This window comes from Crocodylus porosus, unplaced genomic scaffold (genome assembly GCF_001723895.1).
Source record: "Crocodylus porosus isolate Cpor-Errol unplaced genomic scaffold, CroPor_comp1, whole genome shotgun sequence".
In the NCBI taxonomy this organism is placed as follows: domain Eukaryota; kingdom Metazoa; phylum Chordata; order Crocodylia; family Crocodylidae; genus Crocodylus; species Crocodylus porosus.
This window is the reverse complement of record NW_017728906.1, coordinates 192,102,588-192,125,927: the sequence shown is the minus strand read 5'-3', so window position 1 is coordinate 192,125,927 and position 23,340 is coordinate 192,102,588. Positions and strand designations below refer to the sequence as shown.

General features: G+C 44.1%; 1 protein-coding gene across 4 annotated transcripts in view; it reads right to left on the bottom strand.

Moving 5' to 3' along the window:
- The window catches only part of DLG2 (discs large MAGUK scaffold protein 2), a 1,592,593-nt gene that overhangs the window by 613,752 nt on the left and 955,501 nt on the right, over window positions 1–23,340 (bottom strand). For all 4 annotated transcript variants that reach the window (XM_019530402.1, XM_019530399.1, XM_019530401.1 and 1 more), the window contains one exon: window positions 17,598–17,651. In XM_019530402.1, the coding sequence (XP_019385947.1) occupies window positions 17,598–17,651 (54 nt within the window). The remainder of the gene's footprint in view (window positions 1–17,597; window positions 17,652–23,340) is intronic.

The following is a 23,340-nucleotide window of genomic DNA, read 5'->3' as shown; positions in this document are numbered from 1 at the left end:
ACTTTGGGGCAAAACATCCACACCAGAAGACAGGCAGGTGATCCAGGCTGAGCTGGACAGGCTCAGAAAATGGGCAGACGAGAACCTGATGGTGTTTAATACCATTAAAAAAGCAAGGTTCTCCACCTTGGGAAAAAAAACCCTGGTCAGCACTACAGAAGAAAGAGACTTGGGGGTCTACCTATCCAGGCTGGAAAGGGGCCCTTGTCCAGTAGGTGTTGTCCGGAGGAGAGTCGCCAGCAGGGCCTCTGGGTGGATACGTGGTGTGGCATGTTGCTGGTCCAGATGGAGAGGGCATCCCACTGTGTCTGTCTTCACTGCCCCTTTTTATAGGAGCAGACCTTGTGTGACCCTAGTGACAGGAGGCATGCCCAGGCAAGGTTCAATCCCTGGCGTACTGAGCATGTGTGCTCCATGCAGGGATGTGCAGTTTTGGGTGTCTGTAGTGGTGAGAGTTGCTGGTTCTGCAGGGTCTTTTGTCTCTCAAATGCTGGTATTGTCACTGTTCCTGGGTGATGTCCCTGGTTCCTGGATGAATCAATGTGAGGTGATGGCCCAGTCATTACAGGCCATTCAGTAGAGGCCTGCTACCATTGTATTTCAAACATTCCCAATCACACTCATTCATCCAGGAGCCAATTTACATGGGAGGGATATGTGACTCATGCAGTTGTGACACAGGGGATGCCTGGTCAGAGGACACAAGATGAAGTCTTGACATATAAAATGGACACTTGACATGACTTTGGTTCACTGACAAGCACAGGCCTAAACCATACAATATCCATATGAAACAATAAAAATTGATACAAACCTAATAATAATACAAAATAAAACAGTGGATATCCAAAACCACAAACTTGCTACCAAAATAAAAATGTTTAAAGCTTATCCTACATCTTAGTTTACTTATACTTATCTATAGGGAATAGAGAGGGAGAGAAAATGTCAGAAATGGTTGGGGAAGGGGAGCGAACGTAATTAAAAAAAAAAAAAAAGAAAAACTGGGGGTTTTGCTAAACTTCGAGACTGAGTTCCCTTACCCTTTGTAATTAAATTCCCTTCTATTTAGAACCCCTGCTTTCTGTGACTCCATTCATAGCACCTGAGGAAGTAGGCTGTCACTTAAGACAGCTTGTGTGTCTCTGAATGAGTTCATCTCTAAAGCTATACGCGTGCTCGTTTGTATTTTAATTAGAATGCAACAAAGCAGACTGAATTAATGGAGTCTGCTTCGTGCTCTAACTAAAATGCTCTAGCATCACCTCATTGGCTACATCTATTAAGCCTCTGTGTATTTTGAAACGGTCACCAGGATGCTTGAGATGAACCTCATCAAATGGGGCTTTGCTAAAGTATCCCATGGTTATTTTAAAATGCACAGAGGCTTAATAGACGTGATGATGAGGTATTTTAATTAGATGTGCTCTCCAGGAACCAATCTAACTAAAACACCTCCCCCTGCACTTCCAACCACGTGTATAGGCAGCCCAGGATACCAGCCTACTCTGCCTTCTGTCTAGATGTCTACGGTGTTTACTGATATGGCCTCTGTTGCTATAGTTTCCAAGTGCCTTACAAATCTCAGTTTATTGATCCTTTTCACAGATACTTAATGCCCTGCCTTCTGCCTGACTTCAGACTAATGAAGCCAACTATCTCTCTTGAAATATGGGACAGAGGGAGCAAAGCAAAAGATTAATGGAGAAAGGAGAATGGAGAGTGTAGGAAAACGGAGGTTAGTCATGTTGCATTGGACAAGGCAGAAAGTGGAGAGTGTAGCAAATATCAGTCCTCTCTGAGGCTAGGCCAGAGCCAAAGAAAGTTAATGTACAGCCTGCAGAGTCTTCCCCAGACAGCTCTGCCAAAGCATCTGTCCCTGGAGTTTCATTAAACCGGACTTAAAACAGTTATAGTGGCCAGTCTGTGAAATGCTAGCTGCTGCATGATGGATGGCCACTGATCATTAGGATTAGATTCAAAAGGAAAATCGTTTTTAATGTTCATTTCTTTCACGTAAGAACTCCAAAGAGAAAAGGCTGAATTTTTTATTACATCTCTTTCAGCATATCAAAGTGCTAGAAGCCTGTATAGTTCCTGTCTTCCAGCAATAATTTTTAGTATTCATAGAGTACACTGATGCACTTCTACTTGGCTAACTCTAGAATGGTTTCAGTATGGTACAATATGCAAATCCCTGTATCCTGATTCATTACTGTCTTCAGGCTCATTAGCCATATATCCTCTCATTTTCCACATTTCTAAAATAAGAAAAATAATGCACTACACCATGTTAATTCACTAATACTGGTAATGTGTTTTAAACTTTATGCTAAGTTACCAGTAAGGAAGCTGATTTTCAGACAGAAGGCATCAGAAAAGTATCACAACATGCTAATAATTACCTGAGCAGTGCCTTTGTTTAACCTGAAATAAGCAGACAGGGCTAAATGGACATTCTTGACTTTTGGCTTCTAAATGTATTAGCTGAAAGCACAGTAATTACTGAATTAATAGGGAAGTATTTTCAAATTAAATCTAATTAACTCATTTCTCCATCTATTTTATTTTATATTCTCTTCTAAAAATGCCACATGAAGGTGCTTGAGAATAAGAAGTGATTTTGACAGACTAAAGCTAAAGAACAAACAATTCATGCTCTAAAAAGGGTATTTACAACACACACTAGAAAGATCTAATATTCTTCCTTTTGTACTTCTCAAGGATAGAATAAAATAAACAAATAACTCCTACCCAACTTTTTCTCCACATGTGTCTTAAATATCCATTGTTGACTAGTTTTTTAAAAAAAATATTTTACCATAATGGCCCTTCCCCCTCTTCCATTAGTTCTTCCTCCCAATTCACACTGCACATTTGTATCCCACATTCCTAATGTCAGATAATTTTTCTTTCATGCTTACCAATTCCAATAAAATACCACTGGGTAAAACAACATTCTACGTTACAGACATTTGTTCACAGTTCATTTAAAGTCCTGGTTCCTTCTGCCTATATACTAAGTAAAAATAATAATAGATTTAAATCAAGAATATTTTGTTTCTGGCAATGCCTATATGTTGAGTAGAATGCAAATTGTGTGTTAAAGGGAAAATGAAAGGAAACTAGCTCTGCCATGTATGAAGAGGTTTGAAAAGATAATTGCTTCCCCCTCGTAGTGATATCAAGGTTAGATTACGTTCTCATACAGTCCTTTGTGGGGAAAAACATGTAAACTGAAAGGTGTTTAAATCCTTACTGTGCCTCTCTCTTTGGGAAAAAAAGGCATAAGCTGCTTCAATGAGTATGCATAAATAAGAACAAAACAGAGGATTAAGCCAACCAAATAAAACTATTTATTCTTCTTAATGCAATAGTCCTAACTATCCTTTTTTGTAGGAAGTTTCATGATTAAACGTGAAGAACCTAACCCCATGATTCTTAACCAGGGAACCTTGAGATCTTCTCAAGGGTGCTGCAAGGTGCCGTGCAATACTAGTACTCTTAGGTGCACAGACATGATTCACAAGATAAAACCAGAGATTTCCAACAGGAATTCATAATGTTCAAAACATTCTGCACTGTTGTGGTCTTTCTGAGTTCTCTGCAACAAAATAGATACTGTATTATTTTTCTGTACTCAAAAAATGAGTGAAAACTAAGAGCTGGTAGGGAGTGCCTTGGTCTACTGAGGGGTGTCCTGAGTCTAAAGAGCTTGAGAACCACTGACGTAACCTAATACAATGGGGTCTTGCTATTAGTTGAAGCATCTGAACGCTACTGTCATACAACAATATAAAAAAGAGAAGACGTGACTCTTTCAATTTTAGGGCTCAGATATTTTATATATATACACATACACACACATACACACACAACAACTGACATCTGAGACTTTGTAATAGAGCCATTGTTCAAGAAAAGATATCACCCAAAAAGGCCTTGCCTATCAAAACTTTTAATATAAACTATTTAAGTATTTTACCAGGATTTTCACAATATTGTTGTAAGAAAGGAACCTAGTACAAAGTCTAGCTCACTCTGAGTGAGTCTACACATGCATTTGAACCAGGCTCAGTTTATTCGGGTGTAAACTACACTGGAATAAGTGTTCCTGGGCTGGCATCTACATATGCAGGGACTAGGGAGCAGATTTGCTGCTTTCAACCCCAAACTTCCTGCAGCCCTACAATGGGTCAGGGGCCACGTGCTGCCCAGCCTCAGATAGGGGGTCAGGCATGCATGGGTGCCCAGGGACCATGGTAAGTCAGATGGGAAGGCCTGAGCCCAAGTAGCTGCAGGCCAAGACCCTGTCCCCATTTGCTACCCTTTGGCTGGTGGGCCATGAGTGCTGGCTGCAGGCAGCCTGTCTCCCTCACTTCCTTTCTAGTGTGGGACGAGCTGGGCTCAAGGCAGCACTTGCTGCCACAGCTCCAGACCCCGTGCCCCACACCTCTCCTCCTGCAGGCAAACCACTGTCCTGTGCTGCCTGCCAGCTCACAGTGCCCGGGCTCAGGGGTTGTGGGGCTCCTGGATGATTGGGACAAGGAGCTGCCCATGCCCCTGCCCTCCCCACAGGGGGCCTCTTGAGGAAGGCACCCCCAGGTCCAGCCTCCCATGGGCTGGTGCTGTTTCCCAAACGTACCCCTGCTGTGCACGTTACAGGTGTCATACAAAGACCTGATTGCATGGACTGAGGGGTGCCCAAGTGTGGGTGGGCTGGGCAGGGACGGGGGCAGGGGCAGGGGCAGGGGCAGGGGCAGGGAGGGTCCTCCCTTTAGTGCAGACCTTACTGTGTGCCCGGGGCTTGTGTGGCCAAAAGCTCCACTCTGTCCTGGCTGTTGGTGATGGCATGAAGCTCTGGGCATTGTCCTGTGATGGTGGGGCATGCTGTGCAGGTGCCTGGCTTGGTCCCCTCTCCTCCTCCCCCTCCCCCAAGGAGATGGACAGCTGCACCTTGTGGTTGGCCATGGGGCTGCAGAGCTGGTGAGGCAGGCACTTGCTAGGGCTCCCTGAGCTGTTGGTGGAGACTGCAGCTCGGAAATTCAATGGGACAGGGTGCTCGATGTCTGAAGGGCCCTCTCTTGTGACATATCACCAGAGGTGCCAGTCTGGGGTAGGGGCTCAGGCAGGCCACCCATGCTGCTGTAGACAGCACAGCTTCAGCCTGGATCCTGAGGCGCAAGGATGGCATCCAGGTGTCGCATAAAGGGCATGGACTTACAGGCACTGCTGGACCAAAAACTGTGATCAGTCATGCTAACCCACTGTGCCCACAAGGCCTTGACCTTTATGCAGGATTGCTGTGCCAACCAGTCTTATCCAACCTCCCACATCCAGCCTAATAGGGGCTCTCTGGGCCCCTGTGCAGCTGTCATGGTGCTGCTGGGCCTGGGCAGCTGCCTGCAGTGCCCGGAACAGGGGCACAGCATGAGACTGGCAGCTGTGTGGCAGAGGCAAACCCCCACAGCACATTCAGGCACAAGTCAGGCTGCTGGAGGTGGCCTGCAGTCAGGTGGCACTTGCCCTGCTAGCTGGCTGCTGCCTGCAGCTGGGTCTGTGGGCTGACAGGCCTGGCCAAAGGCTGCAGAAGCCTGCAGCACCCTGCTGGCCTGATTGCAGCCGTCCTGGCATCCGCGTGGCACTGATGTCAGGCAGCAGCACTGGAGTACAGACAGGCTAGCAGAGATAAACTCCAGCCTGCCAAGAACACAGAGCCTGCAGTGCCGTCAGGCTTCCTTCTGGTGTGCCCCAGGACTCAAAATGCTTTCAGAATTTTAAAGCCTGAAGCAGAGGCTGCCATAGAGGTAGCCCAGCCCTGGGGCAGCAGAGGCTCCTAGCCCAGAGCCCTGCGGCTAGCCTGAGGCCAGCCCCCTAGTGGAAGCGCAGGTCCAGAAGCACACTTGCTCCTGGGTCATATCTACATGTTCGTTACTGTGCATCATTATCTGCATTTGAAAGTAGCAAATTTATGCAGGACTAAGGGTTTTTACTGCACAGTAAGCACATGCACGTGTAGACATGCACACTTACTGCACAGTATACTATGCTATTGAGCATTTAGATGTCTCATGTAAACACAGCCTCTGTTACTCTTCAAATAAAAGTACATTAATCAATATAGTACTAAACGTGAAGAAAGCATAAAGCTCCAAAGAAAACATAAAATACATTTGTAAAATTTTCCAATATCCAATATAATCCAATATCCAATATAATAGATGATATTGCACACAGCCCCTGCCAACAGGGAGCTGAAAGGTAGCTGCAGATAGGGAAGACGCACTGTCTCACCCTTTCCATGGATTTTTTTTTTAAAACTGAATTTTTACCAATGTCAGCACAGAAACGATCCCTTACATAGTTGACTAATCCTCTGCAGCAGAACCGCCTTTGGAAGACTGTATATTTTCAAGAAAGGTGCTCTAGTTCTGAAAATACCAGTTATCTAGTGGTTCTATTCCACTGCCAGAATTACAGATTTGTTGGGCTGATCGAAATGCCATCAAAATGACTATTTTACTCCATCTTTTTTGTAATACTAGTGCTGAAGAGCCCTAGTCACAAATTAGATACCCAGTGTGCTGGGCGCTGCACAAGCATCATACAAAGAACTCACAATCCAGTAGAAATCTGAGACAAAGATATAGCTACAGACAGAGAGATGATAAGTGAGATAATTAGGGAGTTAATGAGTTGGTTAGCCTGCCTGGAAGATTTGAGCTCTAATAATAAAGAAGGAAAACTCTTACCCTTATCAACTACCATTTTAACTGAAAAAAGAACACAGCGTATGCATCTGAAAAATGTTTAGCATTAAAAAGAATGAATATCTTAAGGCTTCTGAAATCTGCTTATGGCACTGTCACATCTCCTCCCATCTTCCCAACATTGCTAGTATTTAATCACATTTTATGAGTTGCTCAAAATCCCTTTCATATTCCACAGCGATTGTTACGAGAAAAGCTTCTTTGTCATCAGGCATGTGTATGTCACCACCACCTGAGAATACATTGTCATAAACAATTCATGAGACAAAGCATCATTTGCAACATTTTTTTACAACAACAGTAAGGAAACTATAAAAAGAAATGCAGTTGTTTAAGGGGAAATGTGCTCCGGAAAGAAATGGAAATTATCATGTCTCTTGGAGATTTGCCTGCAAAATATTAATTGCCGTTAGGAGAAGTAAAACGTCGCTTGCTTTCGGTCATCTCATTTGCTCCAATTACCTAGGGAAATACTTCTGATAAATAAAACATGTGCTTGTGCCCTCAGAGCCGGATTCAAGCTCAGAAGAGTCAATGGGAGTTTTCACATTGATCTTAATGGTCTACAGGTCCAGCCCTTAAGATCATGTCTATGATGCTTCTCACCAGGGTGACAATAATAATATATACTAAAAATGGTCATTCATATATATAATAAGCTTCCCTCCTACATAAGGTGGGTTTGCAGTTGTGAATTTGGAGGGGAGGTAAAGAGAAACAGTGGAGCATCTGAAGAAATGAGGGGAACCACATTTTCTAAAATTCCACCAAAATTAAGGCAGGAAGAGTTGGTCATGCAGTAGCACGTGCATTGTGTTTGTGACAGCCTTCAGCTCCTTACCTTGTCTCCCACTCAGCATAAGCCGCCCAACTCATGGGAGAAAAAGCTCTCCATAATACATATATTATGCATTTAAATATCTAAGATGCCCCAAATAGTAACTACGTGAAAAAAAAATACTAAAAAATGTCAATAGCACCGGTCATGACCAGTGATACCCCCATTCTTAAAGAAGGAAAATAGGACTTTCTCTCTTTCCAATGCCAAAAAGCAGCACCCAAAAAATCCAGTAGTGTTACTAATATTTATCGACAAAACGTCATCCCTTAGAAACTGTTCTTGGAAGTAGCAGGGAATCAGCAAATGAACAGCACAATTGTACTTAACAATCCTAAAAGTATTAGCATTCCCGCTCTTCATAAGAAAAATCCGTAGTATAGCTCTAAACATGTAGATAATGCTGTATTGTTTGTGTTGCTTAGTTCTAGGGATCAACAATCTCAGCATGTTTGCTAAAGGTCACATAACTACAGTATTGGTAGTTCTTAAAGCACTTGTAGAACTTAATTCATCACCAAGAACAGAGCTATTGTAAGGGAAACGTTTTTGAATAAATAAAAAACTCTACCTGCCCATTACAGATCTTACAAAAAACACTGAATATAGATTAACTTCTTCTATTGTCAGGATCTTTTGCTAAAGCACCACATGCATTTCTGGAGCACTGAAAATGAATTATATAAACAATACCATTACTTAATAGCATTAATGAATCATTCTGTGAAAACAAAGCTTGAGCTGACACTGATCAGATGGTCAGATGATAAGGGTCCATTAAGGAAAATTCCTATGTCCTCCCTGCCATTCTCTTGCAGGTGCTTTTGGCAGAAGAAAAATTGGAAATCATCAGCCTAGGATCCTTGTACCCATAAATCCGGCACATTTACTAAGGAGAGCTGCAGTTATTTTGCCCAGGGTTATACAAATTCTAGGACCTTACAACTACTGCTCAGAGACTCTCAAGCTTTGAAAGGGTCTAAACTCCACAGGCACCGAATTTTCAAGAGTAAATTTCCCTTGGTGTCTGCTTCTGGGCATGCCCAGAATTGCTTAAATCTCTATAGAGCTGAGCAGAAAGCACCTAGCTCATGTGTAAATGCCACTAGGTTCAATAAATAAGGTACATCTTCACCTCTTTCACCTGTAGCATCTGATCTGCTGGCATGTCATCCCCAGAAAAAAAAATCATCATTTAAGATGAAGTACAGATATGCTATGTATAAGATGCCTCACTTCAACCAGTAGCTTGGTAGTTGGAGCAGTCTCCTAAAATATAGGAAATTTGGGTTCGATTTCCATTACTACTTGATCGGATTTGGACCTCTGTGTCCCAGGTAAATGTTCTAGGGCAGTGGTGCTCAAGGTTTTGGTCTCTTGGCCAAATCAATGGTAGGCACTGATCCATGGGCCAGATCAGGCCCTGTGCTACCCCAAACCACGCCCATGTCCTGGAGCCATGTGCCACCCCTGCAAACTGGGATCAGGTTCCACAGACTGGTGTTGACCCCACCTGGCTCTGTGTGCTGGATTTGGCCTCATGCTGCTCTGCACTCCTGATCTCCTGTAGAGGGCCAAGGCCCACAGGGCCCCCCCACAGACCCATGGGGAGCTCCCCAGGCCAGCTGACACTGTGCCAGTATCTGGATCTGGCCTGTGGCCTGAGGCTTGAGCATCCTTGTTCTAAGGCATTCTAGGGCATAGCTCACAGCCCCTCTTTTTGAAATGTTCATTGAGATGAGGCATAGGGAACAGGGTTAAAAGAACAAGAATGACACTAAAGTTAGTGGTGAAATTGCTCACCTGACACAGGAAGACATGGGTCACAGTCTCTGCTTCAGGTAATTTCAGAGCCACTAGCTATTAGCCAGCCTAGCATTCATACCTGAAAAGATCTTGGAGCATGTCGTCATTAATCTATTTCTATGCACCTACAGGAGTACATAGATTTCATATATTTCATAGACATTTGGGCTGGAAGGGACCTCAGAAGATCATCGAGTCCAGCCCCCCGCCCAAAGGGCAGGAAGTCAGCTGGGATCATAGGATGAATGCATGCTGGCTATTCCCATTCACCAAGAAGCCATGCCAGACAGATCTGAATTTCTGCTATGACAAGAGGCTCCACTGATGGGGAAGAGCAGTGGAAGTGATATACCTTGACTTTAGCCAGGCTTTTAATATTCTCTCCCATGACACACTCATTAGTAAGCTAAAAAAGCAGAGTAAGATGAAGCAAACAAGATCAGCTCCTCCTGCGCAAAGGGTAGTCACCAGTGATTCAATGTCTAATTGGGAGGAGGTTGAGTGGGGTTCCCCAGTATTCTGTCCTGGGTCCTGCACTGTTTAATATCTTTATTAAGGATTTGGAGGATGGGCTTGTGTACACATTTAGCAAAGTTGAAGATGACACCATGCTGCATGGAGTTGCAGTCCAGTAGCGTAAGCAGGAGTGGATGAGTGGGAACTGAATTAGAGTGTGTGTCACAATGGCAGACGTCCCTCTCCCAGAAAGTCCACTCTGTGGCAGCAGTACCAGCCCATGCCATCATGGCAGCAGTAACAGCAGGAACGGGAGCTTGGGTGCCATCAGACTCTCTCGTACTTAGCACCGCACCTCCCACTCTCATGCTAAGCCCTCCTTCCCCCTACCCAGTTCTCCAGTGCTTTGCTCCATCCTTCATCACCTTCTTTTGAAGACCCTCTGGAAGATGGGATTAGGACTTATAATGACCCTGATCATGAATAAAGAGTGTCCCTGGTGGCTGGGGGGGCCATAGTGACACTGGTGGTGGCGGCAGGAGCATGGCTGCGGCGGGACCATGGTGGCAGTAAGCAGGGAGCTCCCGAAGACACCGCTGGCACTGCTGGCAGAAATGGAGGGGGGGGGGTTGTGGCGAGCGGTGACTGCCTGCAGGCATTGGCAGTGCCTTTTCATAAGGGGTGCACGTTCAGGGTGTGTGTGTGCACTCACATGCACCCCCTATGAGTCGCCAATGACCCTGATAAACTGGAGAAATGGTCCAAAATTAGTCAAAAGCAATTCATTATGGACAAATGCAAAGGCCTTCATTTAGGATGGAATAATCAAATCCACCAATACAGACCAGGACAGAGTTACCCACATGGTAACCACGTGGTTACCAGGTGTGCCATGGGATCTTGGGGAGGTGTGGCTCCTGGCAGGGCATGGCTCCACCCAGTGCCACCACCACTGCCACCCCATGCCACCACTGCTCTGTGTTTGGTCATGCCCCCCCACTCTGCAACCAGTCACGCACCACCCCCCTCCATGTTTGGCTGGTGTGCCATGGGACAGGAGAGGCTGTGTAAGTGTGCTGTGGGATGAAAAAGGTTGAGAAATGAAGGACTAGGAAACAGTGGATACACTGACTGCAGTACTGTAGAAAAGTCCTGGGGAGGGAGAGTTACAGTGGATTGAATATGAGCCAACAGTGTGGTCTTGCTGAACAATGGTCACAAACTGTCAGAGAGAAGATTTAGGCTAGATACCAGGAAAAACTTCTTCAGGGTAAGGGTGGCCAAAATTTGGAATGGGCTTCCAAGGGAGGTGGTGCTCTCCACTCCCCTACCTTGGGGGGGTCTTTAAGAGAAGGCTAGATAGGTATCTGGCTGGGGTCATCTGACCCCAGCCCTCTTTCCTGCCTAGGCAGGGGGTTGGACTCAATGATCTGTTGAGGTCTCTTCCAACCCTAGCATTTCTGAATCTATGGAAAAAAAATGCGAAAAGAATACTAGGCTGTATTAATAGGACTGTCACTTGCAAGTCAAGGAGTCATAGAAAATTAGGGTTCAAAAGCAGGAAGTCATCTAGTCCAACCGTCTGCTCAAAGCAGGACTATCCCCAACTAGATTATCCCAGCAAAAGGCATTGTCTAGCCACATCTTAAAAACCTCCAAGGATGGAGAGTCCATACTCTCACTGAGCAACCTGTTCCAGTGCTTTACTACCTTCCTAGTGAGAAAGTTTTTCATAATATCTAACCTAAACTTCCATTGCTGCAACTTGAGACCACTCGTCCTTGTTCTGTCATCTGCCACCACTGAGAACAGTCCAGCTCCATCCTCTTTGGAACAACACTTCAGGTAGTTGAAGGCTGCTATTAAATCCCCTCTCAGTCTTCTCTTCTCTAGACTAAATAAGCCCAGTTTTCTCAGCCTCTCCTCCTAAGCCATGTGCCCCACCCCCCTAATTATTTTCTTTGTCTCCCATGGAATCTCTCTAGTTTGTCTATATCCTTTCTGTAGTGGGGGGCCCAAAACTAGATACAGTACTGCAGATATGACTTCACCAGTGCTGAATAGAGGAGAATAATCACTTCTGTTGATCTGCTTGCAACACTCCTACCAATGCAGCCCAGTATGCTGATAGCCTTTATGGCAACAAGGGCACACTGCTGGCTCATTTTTGGCTTATTGTCCACTGTAATCCCCAGGTCATTTTCTCCAGAGCTGCTGCCCAGCCAGTCAGCCCCAGCCTGTATCAGAGCATGGGATTGTTCTGTCTTAAGTGCAGAACTTTGCACTTGTCCTTATTGAACCTCATGAGATTTCTTTTGGTCCAATCCTCCAATTTGTTTAAGTCACTGAATCCTAGCTCTACACTCTAGCATATCTAGTGCTGTCCCCAGCTTGGTGTCATCTGCAAACTTGCTGAGTGTGCACTCTATGAAATCTTCCAAGTCATTAATAAAGATATTGAACAAAACCAGCCCCAGGACCAACACTGGGGCACTCCACTTGATACTAACTGGACACCAAGCCATTGAGTTTTACTCTCTAATCCCAATGATCCAGCCAGTTTTCTATCCACCTTACAGTCCATTCATCCAGCCTGTACTCCCTTAGCTTGCCTACGAGAATGCTATGGGACAGTGCAACACAAGCCTTACACAAGTCAAGATATATCATGTCCACTTCTCTTCCCACAACCATAGAGCCAGTCATCTCATCATTAAAGGCAATCAGGTTGGTCAGGCATGACTTGTCCTTGGTGAATCCATGCTAACCATTCCTAATCACCTTCTTCTCCTCCAAGTGCTTAGAAATGGATTCTTTGAGGACCTGCTCCATGATTTTTCCAGAGACTGAGATGAGGTTGACTGGTCTGTAGTTCCCTGGATCCTCCTTTTTCTGTTTTTTCAAGATGGGCACTATATTTGTCTTTTTCTGATCATCTGGGACCTCTCCTGATTGTCATGTGGTTGCAAAGATGATGGCCAGTGGCTCTGCAATCACATCAAGCAACTCCCTCGGCATCTTGGGTGCATCCTGTTTGGCCCCATGGCCTTGTAGATGTCCAACTTTTCTAAATAGACCCTAACTTGTTCTTTCAGCAGTTGGCTGCTCACCTCCTCCCCAAACTGTACTTCCAGGTGAAATAGTCTGGGAGTTGACCTTGCCAGTGAAGACTGAGGTAAAAAAGGTATTGAGTAATTCAGCCTTTTCTTCATCCTCTGTCACTAGGTTGCCTCCTGCATTCAGTAAGGGACCCACACTTTTCCTCTTGTTCCTGAAATACTTGTAGAAACCTTTCTTATTACCATGCACGTCCCTTGCTAGCTGCAACTCCAATTGTGGTTTGGCCTTCCTGACTTCTTCCCTGTATGCCCAGGCAATACTCTTATACTTATATAAAGATGCTGATGATGGACTACTCTCTGTGGCAAAAACAAGGAGGTAATGGCCTTAAATTAAGTTTGGACATGAACAAGAGCTTTCTCATTATCGGAGGGGAACAGACTACCTAGAGCAGGGGTACTCAACCACGGGCCAGATCAAACTTCTGGCACTGCATCATCTGGCCTGTGTGGCTTCCTGTGGGTTATGACCCTGCACGCTATATAACCCTCATTGTAATTAATATTCACAGACATGCACACATTTCTAAATGATTGTCCATTTAAGGTTTGGGGGTTATATTTCTGTGTATTGTTTATAATTGGAGAGTTCACTAATAGCTGCCTTTCTAACAATGATACTTGGCCATTATCAGTTTTTACTCACAAGCATTTGAGCAAAGTTCATATATTACCCAAACACAATTGCAATTAAAGTAGATCTACCAAGTACTACAATCTTCCAGAATAAGGCTATGTAGTGTGTTGAAAGGAGTAAATTGATAACCTGGAGTCCCTTGGGAATGACAGTCATCTGTTTGCATCTGGTCAGAAAAAGATAGCTTAAGGAGATACAGCCTTCAGGGACTGAAACCCCAGCTGTGTGTAGGCTGTAGCTCACAGACTGCCTGGCTGGAGGCCAGCTGATGGGTAAATGAGGGTGGAGCCACCAAGAGGGTTAAAAGCTCCAAGAGCAGGTGCAAAGAGAGAGAGGGCAAGCTGTGGTGCTGCTGGAGAACCGCAGAGCTTGGGGTGCCCTCTCAGGCTAGGGACAGTAAACCAGTATAAGTCACTGGAAACCAGTTCAAATCCGTAACACAACAGAATTTCAGAGCACATAAACTGCTTTCAAAATGGCTAAAACCAGTTTAAGATAAATACCTGGACAGATGTAGTTTCAGACTGAACTGATTTAGGTTAAATTGGTTTACTGAATTTCTGTCCCAGAGCCCCTCCAGATCCAAGCCATCTGGAGAAGCCATGGACTAGCATCCCCTGGCACCTGACCTGGGCTACTACAAGCATGTGGCTGCATTTCTGGAATCAGAAGTGAATATCTGTTCACTTGCTTATTAGTTCAATCTATGCAGCTTAAACTAACCTGCAAAGACTGAATCAATTCAGCCTTGGGCTTTTTGACTGTCTGCACTTGGCATCAGGGACTGAAAAAGACAACAGGTTTGGTCTGTTTATTTGTTGTTCTGCATACCTGTTTATTTTGTTTCTGTAGGGAAAAGTTTGCCCCATGAAAAATAAATTGGCTGGAAAACCCAGAACATAGGGCTGACTGGCCTTGAGCAGGAAGCTGGGTGATTGACCCACTTACACGGAGCAAGTTTCTTGTGTCAGTTGATTGCAGGCCATTTCATTTGACTGAGTATAATACTATCCATAAGCAGAGAGAATGGGTAGCCATTCAGAGAGAATAAGGCAGTCTAAGGTTGTACCCTGCCACCCTTCTGCCTAACTTCAGATGAGTAACCACCTCTCCAGTACGACAATCAGATTGTAATTGAGTTTCTGATTAATTAAACTGTGTATAAAATTCTGTAATGTTTGTATTTGGATAAGCACATGCCAAATAAAATGCCTTTGCTGAGATAGCTGCCTGCTCCTTCTTAATAGAGTTTGCATTCAAACAGAGATACACTGCTGATGTATTCAAAATCTAGACATGACTGATTCATAACATTTTTCAAAACTGCACCTGTAATGTAATTCTGGCCCCTGTGTTCACCTGCAACGTATATACCGGAATTACTGTGCGACTACAATGCCACTTTCATAAGACTTCTGAATTAGAACCACTTTTGCTAACACACTTTTGACTGACAAGAAAAGTCCAAGAGCAACAATCTTTGAACTCAAGATTTACATAATCACTTATTTCTCCAAACTGGAATGGAAAACAGAGAAATGAAATGGATCAGAAACATGATGCTAGCAAGAGACAACCCAATTCTATTCTTCAGTTTTGCCACTTTCAAAATTTTCTCTTTTCTATATTTGCATAGGTTGCACAATGTGCATTGACTTGGCTTTACCTGGCAAGGTGGAAGAATCTATAATAAAAAATAAAATCAGCAGTCACATTGACAAAAATGATCTGCTGGAGAAGACTGAGCATGGTCTTTGTAAAGGGAAATCCTACCTCCGCAATCTGCTGAAGCTCTAGGAGAGGGTTAACAAACATATGGACAAGGGGGATCCAGTTGACAAAATATAGTTGGATTTTCAAAAAGCTCTTGATAAGGTCACTCACCAAGGACTTTTTGAAAAACTGAATTGTCCAGGATTGCGGGGGGAGGTTTTTTGTGGAATGAGAGCTGATTAAAAGATGGGAAGCAAAGGGGACACCTAAGCAGTCATTTTTCAGGATGGAAGAAAGTCAAAAGTAAGGTCCTGCAGTTATTTGTGCCAGGCCCAATTTTGTTCAACATTTTCATTAATGATCTGGAAATGGGGGTGCACAGTGAAATCTCCAAGTTTGCAGACAATACCAAATTATTCCAGGTAGTCAAATCCCAAATTGATGGAGAGGAGACGCAGAAAGATCTCACCAACATACATTAGTGAGCTAAAAAAAAAAGCCACATTAACTCAGCTTCAACAAGTGCAAGGCAATAACCATGGGGAAAATAACCTCAACTATTTTAATATAACAAAGAGCTTAGTCCATCTATCTCTCTGTTCCTAACACTCTTGGAAACAACCAATCAGAGCATTCCAGACAGGAGGAGACGGCGGCGGCAGCGTAGCAGAGGGCCACCACAATGGTGGGGACAGAGCAGGGGGGCAAGGTCAGGGCTGCTCAGAGGTGGTGGTGGCACAGGATGCTGCCAGAGGGGGATGGAGGGGCAAGCTTCCCTGCCCCCTGCTCCTGGGAAGTGGCGGCAGTGCAGAGGGGGGTAAGGGGTTACAGTTAGGGTTAGCAAGCTGCCCTCCTTCCATCCTTGCCTCCCCCCCATGCATTTGCTCTGGGGTATGTTTACTTTAGAGGGGTAACGATATGCAGGAATGCAGAAGCAGAACTTCTGCTCCTGGCAGCAGTCTGCTCCCACTCTTTCCAGCCTTGTACTGGTCCCCTGCAGCAGCAAGAGGGAGCTCTAGGCTCCCCCTGGGTACTAACAGAGGCAGAGAGTCAGCATGAGGCCATGAGACAGCTGTCTTCTGGCAGGGGCTGGGAGATTGCTTCCTGACCCCAGGGGGCTGCCTGCTTCCCAGGTGGGCTCTGTCCCCACCCAGGCTCCAGTGACAATGTCCCCCTGCCCTGGCATCAGGGAACTCCTGCCTCCAGCTCTCTGACTGGGGCAAGGAACTTGGAAAGAGCTGCAGGAGAGGGACAGGTCCCAACCCTCTGCCAAAAATCACAGAGCTGGGCAGGGAAAAGGCTCCCAACCTGTTCCCCATCCAGCTTCATGATCACAGAGCTGCAGCAAGGAACAATCTCCCCAGCCCCTCCTCCACAATTGTGAGCAGGGACGGGGAGCTGCCTTCGGCCTGGGCACGAGGACATTGTTCCCACCTGGGCTCCACTGCCCCAGCAGCAGGCAGCTCCTGGGATCAGAGAACAATCACCCAATCTCTGCTGCCCGGCTGACTGGGAGCAGGTTTGCTCCCAGTCAGGTGTCTACACATGTTCTAGTATGCAGTTATTAATCTCAAGTAAATTTGCTACCTGCATTTACAGCCATGATTAGAGCCAATTACTGCATGGTAAGTGTCTGCACATGTAGACATAGGTGTTTACTGTGCAGTAATTAGCTCTACTGTGCAGTAAAGTGTCTTGTGAGGACATGCCCGTTAAGACTAAAGGGATCAATAAAGAGTCACTCTTGAACTCCTTCACTGATACAGTCTTCTAGTGGATAGAATCCAACAATATGACTGACTTCAGTCAATGATTCATTAGCTTTGTGCCACCAAAACAGATGTAGGCAACATAATGACAGATGAGAGATTAATATTAGCAGCTCACTTCAGGAAAAAAAAAATCAGCTCATGCAGCAGGAAAGATTATCTGCTGGCTGGATGACTTGTTACCAAATGTGGGAACAAGACATAATTCAGCTACTTATGTTATTGCATTTGGTCCCTTAAGCTTGCCACTGTCACCTATCTTTCTCCCAATCTCTCCCCCTACCCCACCTCACCCATTTTCTGTGATTTCTACAAATAATTTATGCAACTTCAGTATTTTTAAAAAGAACATACACTGAACTAAAATGCATTTGGTGCATAATACAGGTAATAATGCAATGAAGAGAATTCTACTAGGTAATAATCAAGGAAAATCATGCTAAAAATTACAGTTATTTCCAGAAAGAGAACATGAAATTTCACACTTACATAAGGGATTGTGTCCAAGGTATCTGTGTTGACAATTATAGGGGCAGGACTAGCCTGAAAGAAAAAAAAAAAGGAAATAAAATGTGTGAAATTCAAATACTGAAATACTAATATATTCAGAGCCAGCCCACTCATTTTCCATTGATTTCACCCTGTACTTGTCTTAGATACCTTTGGATTCAATGGTAATTTTGGTCTTAAGGCTCCAACTCACAGACCACTAAAGGATTTCCATTAGGTTCAATGGGTTTTGGATGAGACCTTCCATACACATAGAGTAAACATCTGGCTACCTATACACATGCTCTGATGTGTCCTAATTAGAACACTCCAGCATAGCCTTAGCATCATGTGTATTAAGCCCTTGCATTTCAAAATTGCAATGGGGGAGCTTTAACTAAGCCTCATCAACTGAACTTTATTTAAAGCACCCCCCACAGCCATTTTGAAATGTGGGGGCTTAATACATGTGACGGTGAGCCATTTTCATTGAAGTGGCTTTTCAGGAACTGCTCTAATTAAAACACGCCCCCTCCCCCCCCACACACCTCTAAGTACATTGCTTCCCAGTTAAGCTATATGAAAGTTAAGTTTTTGACTCAAAGGCTGGGGACAAAAGTTACACATAAACCAGTTTAAGTGATCAGAAACTGGTTTAAAGCTTTAACAGAACAGAAGCTGAGAGCACATAAACCAGTTTCAAAATAGCTTAAACTGGTTTAAGATAAACATGATTGAATGCAGTATCAGACTTAACTGATTTAGGTCAAACTGGTTTACAAAGCTTCTGTCCCAGATCTCTTCCTGGTTTAAGTTAAATCACAGTTCCCTCAGCCCTGGGCTGGGTTGAGCTGTGCTATTTGCTCCAGAGAGCAGGGATGGCCAAGCCCCTCTGCTCCCTAGTTGGACCAGTGAGAGCTGGCTGACAAGAGGGTAGTGGGGGACAAGCCCAGCTACAGATGCAGCCCAGTCTGCAGCAGGGGGCTGCCCCCCCCCCACAAACCTCAGGTGGGGTCTGGGGCCAGGGAGGGGAGTTAAACACCCCTTCCCCCGCTCAAACTTACTGCTGGCTACAACTGTGGACTATAAATCCTAGGGACACCTAGAAGCAGGAAGAGGAAGTGATGAGCAACTCTGCAGAGTCCTACTGCTGTAATTCTTGACTGCAAATCCCAGAGACCTCAGAGACAGTAGGCAGAGGAAGTGAGGGTGGAGGGAGTAAACACACACCCAGAGAGCTATACTCTAGTGCCCCCTCGGCTTCTGACCTTAGCCACTTGAGTATTGTGGCTGCCAATCCCTGAATCAAAGATAAATGTCTGTTCACTTCTCTTTCAATTTAATCTGTGTGGTTTATGCAAAGACTGAATTGATTCAGCCTTAGGCTTTTTGACTGTCTGTACCTAGCCACAGGGTGGTTCTGAGCAATCCCTTCATTTGGTTTCAGTTCCCGTTGGTTCATATACTCCAGGCATTTTTAGCTGTGTAAAGTTAAGATCGCCAAGTGATTTTGCAAAGAGTAAACCCACATTTAACTGTATAAAGCTGCAAATCCTGTGTGGTTTACACACAGCACCACTCAGGGCAAGTTCACCTTGAAATTCAGACCAGCTTTGCCAAGATGCATGAATTTTTCAAATACCCCTGGCACAGTTGAGTCAGTGATGAAACCCAAGTCCAAGCTATTTTCAAGCAGTTATAAGTTTCATAGAAATACATTCTACATAGCTTTACTGTCAAGTAACCTTATTCACTCTATATTTTATAACCAAAGAAGCAGAAACCCTCAGAAGAGTTTAATACTGATGCCACAATTTGAGCACTTTCAAGCTATTGCATGGTTTCTGACTTTTCAATTTTTGATACAGGAGTTATGGTAAGAAAATTCCATCTACAGAGGAATTTTAAGCAATATATAGCTATATTTGACATTTAATAACATACGCTATTTTCAACTGAGTTATACAACATCAAAAGCAAGACATTTATATTGGGGTGTGCTGAAGGACATGCAATTCTGTTGATGGCATTACTCAGTCTATTAATGCTACTAAACAGTTTACTGTTACGGACATATCTTAGGTATCTGAAAAAGGGGTATGCTCTCTCTTTCTGTGCCTACCACTCCTCCATTTATTCCTGCTTATTTCAATAGCTTGAGGCAGTTACAATAATAAACACAATGTACAGGCTGTTTTCCATAATTATTATTATTATTATTATTAATTTCCATTTGTACATACACAAGAATGATTTCTAATGTATCATCATATTAAAATTTACAAGACTACTGTGCCTATTTGCATCTTCACTTTTGCTTCATGAATAGTTCAGCTCGATACTGAATATACTTTCTGTTACCTTCATTATAGGTGAAAAGAAAACGCATTGGTGTCTCTGCCAACCTTTAGATTTTATATACATCCACAATCAATCGCCACAATTAAAAGACTTTGTTACTGCCTAAGAAAGAAGAGTTTCCTTGCTTGCCTGTCAGGGACTGCTCCATTTCTTATTTTTCACTCCAGATTGCCAGACTAATATCTATCAATTCATCTGGGCCTTAAGCCAATGTTTTGTGGGTTTTAACCAATGATGTGGTGCCTGACTACTCAGTTTATGCTTCCTTCACTGATGTTGCCTGTTGAGAAGAAAGGCAGCAAGACAGAGAGACTGGAACCTCATCTCAAACAGAGCTCAAACTTTCACATGAATGTATACCTTCAAATGAGAGTGCTAAAAAAGAAAAGCTTCAGAAAGATGCAGCTACAACCACCCACTTGCAGCCGACAGCAACAGAATATCTATCTTTTTTTTTTCTCCTTCTTCAGGCTGTTCTTCATCTGCAGAAAATGATTTACCATAAGCCAGGTAACTGAGCTGAAAGCATTTGGGCTGCAACCTATTTAACTGCGCCTCTGTGACGTGAATACTATTGTCTGCTCGACTGTGTTAACATTGCAGTGTAACTTCAGGGATGTGCAGCTGACAAAGTGACTTGGTGGTTACACTTTCCTTGCAGGTCATGGTTTAATAAAAAGTAGGAGGCTTATATCAGGCATAGCTGAGACAAGAAGTTTGCGACCATTGGAAAGAAACGTAAACATAACACTAGCATGGGGGGCATAAATAGATAGGTCAAGAGCAGTAGCAACAAAGTCAGAAGATTCTGCTTCCCAGGCTCATACAGCTAAATCCACTTTGATACCATATGTCACACACGATGAGTCACAGCTTCTCAGATACAATATTCAAGTATTCACATGTTCCTCATGGCAAGTCTGTAGAGAATCCTTCATGGTATTTACAAGCTGCATTTACACAGGACGCTTACTGCGCAATCCTAACTGCACAGTCATTTAGTATTTGCATACACAAGTTACTGGGCAGTAACCAGAGTTACTGTACAGTAGCCTCCCCAAATAGCTTCTTGGTGACGCTGACTGTGCAACACCTCGTTACTATTGCACAGGAGCATCGCATCACGCATCATGCCATCTGACGCAACTGCGCAGTAGTAACGAGCTACTGCACAGTCAGTGTCTCATGAAGACATGCCCGCATTGACCCAAATCACCTTTGTTTGGAAATGACGTAATTAAATGTATTATTAGGCTCTCTACGTATATTCAGAAACCTTCTACCTAGGTCCTCTTCTATTATACATCACTGCTTCTGTTTGTCATATTCTTCCACACACACAAACTCTACATCTATATATAAATCAATATATATATATATTTGAGTGTGAAATAAGGGGCATATACAGACACACTTTCTCTATACATCTATATATAAATCAATATATATATTTGGGTGTGAAATAAGGGGAATACAATGTCTTGCAGACAGGACTATAGACAGGGCAAGAAAAGATATAATATTCTTCTCCAAGCTCTGCCACTTGACATGCTATAGGACCTAGGTCCAGTCAGTCACTTAGTTTCCCACCTATCAAGTGTCTCTGGTGGTGCTTATTTGCCTTTGGAAAAGGTTTTGAGATCACCAAAGGTAGAGGTGCTAAGCATTTAATTTTCTTATCATAAATATAATCCTGTAGCTTTAAAATTCACTTGTCCCACTGACAACTCCCTGCCTTGTGGGATAAATTTCACAGAATAACAATGAATTTGTGCAATAGAAACATCCATCCGTTAGGACAGGTAGAATATCCGAAGCTCCAGAACTCCAGATACTGGATTTTAGAGCGTGACAGCACAGCTGTATTGAATGGATTTCATGGTTAGAAAGCTGTAAAAATCAATCCTGAAAAAGAATGCTCTCATGCAGAATACTGAGCAGGGAGACTCTCTTTCTCTTTTCCTTGTTCCCATTATGTTATGTTATTCTGTCCTCAACCCAAATCTTCGTCTATATATTTAAGTTTGGATTCAGTGCCTGCTGTTGGTCCCAGGCTTGCTGTTTTCTCCCTGGCTGACTGGAAGCCTAGCTTCCAGCTGGGCCATCTCAGTGTGCTGGAGCCATGATGGCATGCTGACAGCTGCAGTGACAGATTGGGATTGTTGGGACAAAATTTGAGCAGGCCTGGGAAAAAAAAAAGGGAAAGAGATTTTTTTTCCTCTTTTTCAAGGACTTGAACCCGGGGGACATTTGTTCCATAAAAGCATTCAGAAATTGCCCCTCTCCTGTCAGACTGGTGCTAAAATGAACAGACAGCCCAAGACATTGCTTGGACGCAGCACATAGTAAAACCACTTGAACCACAGAGAGAAGAGAAATCTGCACAGCCTTAATCTGTGCTCTCTTCCCACATTGCCTCTATCTTAGAAGTGAGGGACTTGCTTCATACTGTTCAGTATAGCTGGGCTCTCCTCACAAGTTTTCCCCTTGCAGGTGACCCTACATCAGTAAAGTTATTATACCATATAGTCCATTTGAAATGTAATTTCATTATCACACATCATTTCCAGGTCTGTCTGGTCCTGTGACATTACGCAGCATCTAAAACTAAACTGTTTGCATTGTTGTACGGTACCAAACAGAAACTGTACAAAGAAGAACAAGGATTGCTTATATAGAGCATTATTTCCTACTACAACAGCACTGAACATAAGCATGTGAGCAATTCCACCCACTCGTCCTACTCTCATTCCTAGTCACAATTCAGGAGTGATTCGGAGCTCCCTTTGCAGCTTCTCTTATTAAGGAATCGTCAACGGCACCATTTCAATTATGAACAAAAATGTAAAACCTTTCCTTCCCTCACTGACTGTAATAAAGAACCAACCCTTGAACCACAAAGAAATGCCCACCCGAGTACCTCTGGTTCTCAGCTTTGTGTACTGCTTGAGTCAGTTAAAGAAACAGAGACACAAAATTGAGAGTCTCTTCCGTAAAACAAACAGACAGTTGTGCACAGAGGATCACTGATAAGACATGATTAAGAACTTCAGGGGCGCTAGTCACCACACAGGATGCCTGGAAGGGCTTGTTCACATTGCCAGCATGCCATGCCATGCCTGAAGCACACATGCCTGCCCACTCACTGCTGCTTCGCACACATCAGGTCCCCAAAATGGGGCAATAGAGCCAACTTTGAGCAGCCCTGAGCACACACGCTGAGGCACTCTTAGACACACCTCTCTCAGGTGTGTTCAGTGTCCCCCTATGGCAACCACATTGCCCATTTCTGGCATAAGAGGCTCCTTGAGTTGGAGCAAGTGGGTAAGGCATCTTCGCAGCACTTGTCCCACAGAAGCAATGTGGACACACTATTAATGAC